Here is a 6881-nt window from a genome sequence, read left to right as displayed (position 1 = left end):
CCACAAAGATGGATTGTGTGGTTGGGTCTTCTTCTTCGTTCGGTACACCTTAATGCCTCCATCAGTTCAATGGTAAATATTTCTAATTTTCTCTAAATCAATGATATTTTCTTTTTTCTTATTAAAAAAATCTCAATAAACCACTGGGAGAAACTACTATCTCAAAAATAAAAAATAAAAAATAATCCCAAGGCAATAATGTTATGGATTTTTTTTTTTTTAATTGTGTATTTCTAAGCTTGAAATTTTGTTTCTTACTTTTTAAGAAAGGAAAAAAAAAATTCTCTTATCTCAACTTTCTCTACAATCTACATTGACCCATGTGTCTTACTTAAGACCCCTTGACCTATTCATCCAAAAAATAAAAAAGACTCTTGACCTTAACGTGCGGTGTGCGGTGCACCAGCCCAAGTCATGGTAATATTGTAAATTTAGATGAGAGAGAGAGAGAGAGAGAGAGAGAGAGAGGGAGTTAGTTTTCCTTGCATGTCTTCCCGGGCTTTTTGGGGGAATTGACTCTTGAGAGGAGAGATGAAGCCTTCAACCTCCACGGCCTTAAAACAAACACAACAAAATAATCTCCCATAGTTTAATCTCCTTTTCTCACTGACCTCACCTTTTCTTCCTCAAACATGCACCCCACGTTGTATTTTTGTTCACACACAAAAAAGGAAAAACTACACTAACCCCATCAATCAATCTTCTCCACATTTGCTTCTAACTCACCAAATCCAGCAAACCATAACAAAACATATTCTACAGCACTTTCTCTCTTTCCTTCCTTCCTTCAGGGAGATGGGTTTCTCCCCTCTCTCTCCATCTTCCCCTCTTCACCATAATAATTTTCCTTAACAACAACAATTGCTTCATTCATTAAGCTTTCTCTTTCTATCTCTGTAATAGTTACAATTGTATTTACATTGACCATGTTTTCCTCTTAACACCCAGTTCCACCACCTCACAATGGTTCGAGCATGTGAACATGATCATCATAGCATTCAGAAGTCCAAGTCCTTCACCTTCAAAGGGATATTTGAAATGACAGGACGCCAGGCCCAGAGCCTGGTTGTTGAAGCTATACACAAAGGAAGGTCATTGGGGGATGATAGTAAAATTTCATTCCGAAGCCAGGGATCGAGGAGTTCATCTGATCGGACAATGGATCCACAAATTGAGTCTTTACTGATTCGTGATGCTGTTCCCAAGTCACGTTTGATCAGAGAAGGGGGAGGGGGTGGCAGTGTTGCCTCCCAAGGCAAAGACAAGCACTCAGGTAATTAATTAATGCATTTTCATTTCTTCTACATCTCATATACTTAAATAGTTATGCTACGTCTTCCAGGTTTTCTTTGTGATTTTCCTACACTTGAAAAAATCATAGAGAAATCAACCAGCATTTTACCTTCTGTCAATTTTTTTTTTTTTTTTTTTTTTTTTTTTTGGATGAATAAATAAATCATTACCAAGTGAAGAGAGAAAATACAAGGGAAAGGAAAGAGGGGGTGGGAGGGAAGGCCAATGCCAACAAGGAGCCATCTCCAAGACAGCAAGAACAAAACAAACAAAAACAGACAAAAGCCAAAAGCTAACTAAAAGGGGATACAATGAAGAGGGGGGGTGGGGGTAAAGCCATCAGGTGGCCTGGATGAGATCAAACTGAAGGTTCCAAGAGGAGATGATGTGGGTATTCCAGCAGGAGGATGAAACTGGGCGGTGGTGGAGGGAATGGGTTTTGGAAGAAACATCAAAGTAGATAGCTTTCCAAATCTGATCCGGAGATCTAGAGTTGAGGGTCCATCTACGAAGAACTTGAGGATGAAACTGGGCGGTGGTGGAGGGAATGGGTTTTGGAAGAAACATCAAAGTAGATAGCTTCAAGAACTTTGAAACATAACAATCCAATAGTAAAATACTTTTAAGGTGAAAGGATATCTGAATTGAGTTACAAATTATGGAAAGGATCACTTCAATGTATGAATTCATTTTCTATTAATCATTTTTCTGAACTTGTTTTCTGTCTTTTTTCTCGCCTGGTTTGGTTCAGATGTGGAAATGATAAAAGAAAGGTTCACTAAGCTTCTTTTGGGTGAAGATATGTCGGGTGGAGGGAAAGGAGTTTCGTCGGCTTTGGCTTTGTCGAATGCCATTACCAACCTTGCAGGTGCTTTCAATTCCTGCATGAAACTATATTTCCTTTCTCTATTACAATAAAACATCAATAAAATACAGGGCTGCCTCATAAACTTTGCACAAGACTAAAGTAGAAAGAAAGAAATAGAACCCCATCTATTTCATACATTTGTAGAACACAGACTGCATATGTTTTATTATTATGTGAAAGTTGGGAAAATACTTGGTCTCATTAATGGTTTGAAATTATATATTTACAATTCTTCCTGAAAATGAGCAGAATGCATTGTATTTTTTGGTCGGAAAATTTAATGGCTTGAGTTTTTTTTTTTTTTTTTTTCTAATTTATACAGCTTCTGTCTTTGGGGAACAAAGGCGACTGGAGCCCATGGCTTCTGAGAGGAAAGGAAGGTGGAGAAAAGAAATTGATTGGCTATTATCTGTCACTGATCACATTGTTGAATTTGTCCCTTCCCAACAGGAAACCAAAGATGGAACAATGGAGGTGAAATCCTTCTCCCAGAAGTTCTCTTTTGATCAATTTTGTATATATTAAGTGTTACTTCTCACACCCTCATAATCCTCATAATCCTCTCTTGATCAAATAGATAATGGTGACACGCCAACGAAATGATCTGCATATGAATATTCCTGCCCTGCGGAAACTTGATGCCATGCTCATCGTAAGCACTTGATCTCTTTATGTTTACAATGGTTAGGAGCTGGAGAGGCTTACAGTTACTGATGTTAAAAGAAAAAAATTCCCCATTCTTTTCCAATTTCTGCGTGATCAACAGGATTACCTAGATAACTTTAAAGACCAGAATGAGTTCTGGTATGTGTCAAGAGATGCTGATGATGCTGAAAAAGGTAGGAAGGATGACAAATGGTGGCTACCCACTGCTAAGGTCCCCCCAGATGGCTTATCTGATGTATCAAGAAAATGGCTGCAGTTCCAAAAGGAATCTGTGAACCAAGTACTAAAAGCAGCAATGGCAATAAATGCCCAGGTTCTATCAGAAATGGCAATTCCCGAAAACTATATCGAATCCCTCCCAAAGGTAAAAGGAGTAAGATCCCAGCAGTTCATTTCTTAAGAACATTTGCGCCTTTCTTGACTTTTCCTTCCGAGCATTAATTTATCCATTTTGTGTTAGAATGGGAGAGCAAGCCTCGGTGACTCTATATACCGTAGTATTACAGTGGAATATTTTGATCCAGAGCAATTCCTCTCCACCATGGACCTTTCAACAGAGCACAAGATCCTAGACCTCAAGAACAGGATTGAAGCATCCATCATAATTTGGCAGAGGAAGATGAACAACAAAGATGGAAAATCTTCGTGGGGTTCAGCAGTGAGCATAGAAAAGAGGGAGCTCTTTGAAGAGAGAGCAGAGAGCATTCTAGTCCTTCTAAAACAAAGGTTCCCTGGCATTCCACAGTCATCACTTGACATAAGTAAGATCCAATACAACCGGGTATGACATGAAACTTATCTCTTTCTTCATAATTTTCTATCTGTGTACACAAGCTCAAAGATACCTCGTCAAATACACAGGATATAGGACAGTCTGTTCTAGAGAGCTATTCGAGGATACTTGAAAGCTTGGCCTTCACTGTCATGTCACGAATTGAAGATGTTCTTTATGCTGATTCCCTGGCTAAGGATCCATCATTGGCTGAGTCAAACAGACAACTTTCAATGGATTCCTTTCCAGCAGTGAGACCAGTAAAGTTCCTGAACGCTGGTGAAGAATTAGAGAAGTTGAATTCAGTCGAGACACCTACTTCAATGACATTATCGGACTTCATGGGTTGGCATTTGGATCAAGGAGAAACCGAGCAAAAGAAAGATGCGACGGAGAATTTAGAGGAAAACTGGAAAGATAATGATGATGAGCAATCCATGAGCAAACCAGCCATCATTGTGACCCACAAGAAACCTTCCTACATAGAGAAGCTTGAGAACTTGGGTGGTTTGAGAAGTCCAATTGCTCGTCATTGAAACAGAGCTACAGAGAATGTGAGAGACAAGAAAGGAAGATATAAAGAAAGAGAGTGTAAAGAGAGACAAATTGTAAAGAGAGTGAGCGGAGCTTGAATTCCCGATGTAAATATTCTGACCCACAAAGAAGTCATTTTGGACAGTGATCAGTTTTCTTACTGTTTCATTCCTACTTTGGATACTATTGGGTTTGATGCATTTGGGTGATGCTTCCTTCTGTATCCTACGCGGATATAATTGGATTTGTAGAGTTGTAGCTACTGATCTCTGTCCATTATGACCATTATTTTGGAGAAAATACATTCAATCTACTTTTCTAGTCCTCCACATTGAATGCAGTAGAGTTTTCACTGTCCTAGCTATTTGGGATAGTTATGTTGTTGATACTTCCATAATTAATAACACAAATCTGAATGTAAACTAGCATCTGTTAATTTGTTCTGAACTGGGTTGCTTGTTCAAGCTTAGAAAATTGTGTCCACTACCAGGAATACTAGAGAACATCACGAAAGTGTCACTACAATGGTTTAGGGTTGTTTGATCACAGAAATTAAGGGATTGGGCATTGTGTGAGACTTTGAGCCAATTGAAGACAAAAGTTTTGTATTATCAGCATAGTTGTCATGGCATCAAGGCGACCCAAGGCGTTTGAGGGGATTAGACGCAAGACACACCCCGGTGATGCCTTGACAACTAGGATAATCAGGTAATTTAAACAACTGAGAAAGCACAAGACAATAAAGATAAACCCCCAAATCTGAAAGTTCAAAATAACAAGAAAGAAGGTCTCAGTAATGCCTGGACATACTTACATGTTAAACCCAAACAAAATGACAATATATATTGACAAAGCAAAGAGTAGCTAGGGGAGAAATTGGATCCTTTCCTCAACCAATTAGATCTTGCCACGTGGCCCAATCTTAGGAGGTAGTTGTGGGCCCTTCTTAATGGGTAGAATGTCCCCTGAGGCTGTGGAGCTAAGATAGGCAAGAGTGGAACCTCCTCCTAGTATCAAGAACTTGAGCAACAAACCTCTCTTGGTGAAAGGAGCTGCAAATGTCTCAAAGAACTTGCTCTGCAATTCCAAGTTCAAACAAACTCACTAGGCTTAACCTCAAACAAACACATGAAAGAAAAGGCCGTTCTAGAATGTATCCATCCAATAGATGCAAATCAGAATAGTTCACAAACCTGGAGAGGGTTATAAGGAGAAGGAGCATCAGATCCGTACAAATCCCATTGGCCTGTAGTGTTGCCCAAATCCTCCAGGTCGAAGTAGACACTCTTGTCACCGTATTTGGCCACCACTGCCCCTGACCTGTACACACATATTCATCAAAACCCCAATTCTAGCCGAGGAGTTTGGAGTCCAAAATTACTCAATTAAGAAGAAATTGGGGTGTTACCTGATGTTTGTACGAGTCACATTCCGGCGAGGTGGCTTGCAGGAAAGCTTGGTACCAGAAATGGAGCTTCCTGCGAGGCCCTTAATGGCGATAGGTTGTACAGAGGCTATGGTTGCTAGAGACGCCATGAGCTTCGCTCCACACAGGCGTTAAGGCTCTTTTCTCTCACTCTCGAGGCAAGAGTAGAGATATATTCAGCTCGATCTTTTGCTTGGCTTTGGATTTGGATAAGCCAAGTGGCGAGATGGGTTATCTTCTTGAGAGATCAATAGAAACCCATTTATAGGTTGACACGTAACATCTCGGTGGATAAGCCTATCTTTTTAAATCCACTCGCAAATGTGCCACAAAGTGAGGAGCTACTCTTATACTTGGTTGTCCTCTTGTCGAAGAATAATAAGATTAAAAAATTAAGAGAGAATTATATAAATTTATAACAAAAAAAAATTATCATGATTAATTTATATCTCTATCTCTTTTCAAATATTATTATTATTATTTTTTATTTCTTGACAAGTAAACATAGTCACACGCCAGACATATTAATATGTATATATATGAACTGTATTTGGTCAATAAAATATCAAAACATCAGTTTTTCATTATAAAAATATGAATATCCATTCTATATCAGCTGATTTGTATTGATTAAGTATTGGTATTAACCACTACTAATATGAATCAATTGATACGATCGATCTTATACTGACACTTAAAATTGTGCTCTTAGTTTTAGGAATAAGAATAATTTAGAATTTGTGCAATTTAAACGAGTGTTTTAGGATTTGAGCAAGATAAATGAATTCAACTGAATAAAACAACTTAAACTATCCTAATAAAGTAAATTCCGTATTCTCTCTCTCTCTCTCTCTCTCTCTCTCTCTCTGTTAAAATTTATATTTATTTTAATATAATTAAGTTTCAAAATGAGATTTTTCTTTCATGTGTTTTATGACTTGTAATGGTGTGGGACCCTTAAGGTCAAGGTAGTGGAAAAAGGGTCAATAACGCCCTATAAGAACCTTAAATTCCATTCATGGTCATTACCATAAGTGGAGAGGTGGGCAAAGAGAATTAATTGAGATTAATTTCATTTATGAAATCAATTCTTAATTCATAACATAGGTTATTGCCAAATGGAGATAAATGGTCAATGTCATTATGTTGGTGCTCTAAAGTCTATTCATGGTCACTACCATGAGTGGGGAGGTGGGCTAAAAAATGGTCAATAGCATCATATAAGAGCTCTAAATTTCATGTATGACCATTATCATGAGTGGGGAGGTGGGCTAAGGAATTGATTGTTCATGTCCATATGACATTATTCTCCAATTAATTTG

At 38.3% G+C, this 6881-nt stretch overlaps 2 protein-coding genes across 3 annotated transcripts; one reads left to right on the top strand and one right to left on the bottom strand.

The window, feature by feature from the left end:
• The first annotated feature begins 413 nt into the window (after positions 1-413).
• LOC122072000 (rho guanine nucleotide exchange factor 8-like) lies at positions 414-4462 on the top strand. 2 transcript variants are annotated; one of them, XM_042636498.1, is made up of 7 exons: positions 496-1273; positions 2045-2161; positions 2484-2635; positions 2739-2813; positions 2928-3191; positions 3288-3608; positions 3689-4462. In XM_042636498.1, the coding sequence occupies exons 1-7, from the start codon at positions 964-966 to the stop codon at positions 4133-4135; spliced, it is 1686 nt and encodes a 561-aa protein (XP_042492432.1). In that variant the 5' UTR covers positions 496-963; the 3' UTR covers positions 4136-4462. The 2 variants fall into 2 exon arrangements, with proteins under 2 accessions (XP_042492433.1, XP_042492432.1); XM_042636499.1 differs by lacking the exon at positions 2045-2161 and having other exon boundaries at positions 414-1273.
• Positions 4463-4873: 411 nt separating this feature from the next.
• Positions 4874-5773, bottom strand: LOC122072001 (photosystem I reaction center subunit VI, chloroplastic-like). Its single transcript, XM_042636500.1, has 3 exons — positions 5542-5773; positions 5327-5453; positions 4874-5210 (listed from the first exon to the last, which is right to left on the bottom strand). Exons 1-3 carry the CDS (start codon positions 5667-5669, stop codon positions 5031-5033), a joined length of 435 nt encoding a protein of 144 aa, XP_042492434.1. The 5' UTR covers positions 5670-5773; the 3' UTR covers positions 4874-5030.
• Between the last annotated feature and the right edge of the window lie 1108 nt (positions 5774-6881).

The sequence above is a fragment of the Macadamia integrifolia genome, chromosome 2 (assembly GCF_013358625.1).
Source record: "Macadamia integrifolia cultivar HAES 741 chromosome 2, SCU_Mint_v3, whole genome shotgun sequence".
NCBI classification, from domain to species: domain Eukaryota; kingdom Viridiplantae; phylum Streptophyta; class Magnoliopsida; order Proteales; family Proteaceae; genus Macadamia; species Macadamia integrifolia.
Note: the sequence above shows the minus strand (reverse complement) of the source record. Positions and strands in the feature narration are given on the sequence as shown.

Coding starts and splice junctions, on each gene's coding strand:
- LOC122072000 (XM_042636498.1), top strand. CDS start 964: ATGGTTCGAGCATGTGAACATGATCATCATAGCATTCAGAAGTCCAAG. Junction 2,636..2,738: donor CCAAAGATGGAACAATGGAG/GTGAAATCCTTC, acceptor TTGATCAAATAG/ATAATGGTGACACGCCAACG. Junction 3,192..3,287: donor ATATCGAATCCCTCCCAAAG/GTAAAAGGAGTA, acceptor ATTTTGTGTTAG/AATGGGAGAGCAAGCCTCGG.
- LOC122072001 (XM_042636500.1), bottom strand. CDS start 5,669: ATGGCGTCTCTAGCAACCATAGCCTCTGTACAACCTATCGCCATTAAG. Junction 5,454..5,541: donor GTGACTCGTACAAACATCAG/GTAACACCCCAA, acceptor ATGTGTGTACAG/GTCAGGGGCAGTGGTGGCCA. Junction 5,211..5,326: donor CTCCTTATAACCCTCTCCAG/GTTTGTGAACTA, acceptor TTGGAATTGCAG/AGCAAGTTCTTTGAGACATT.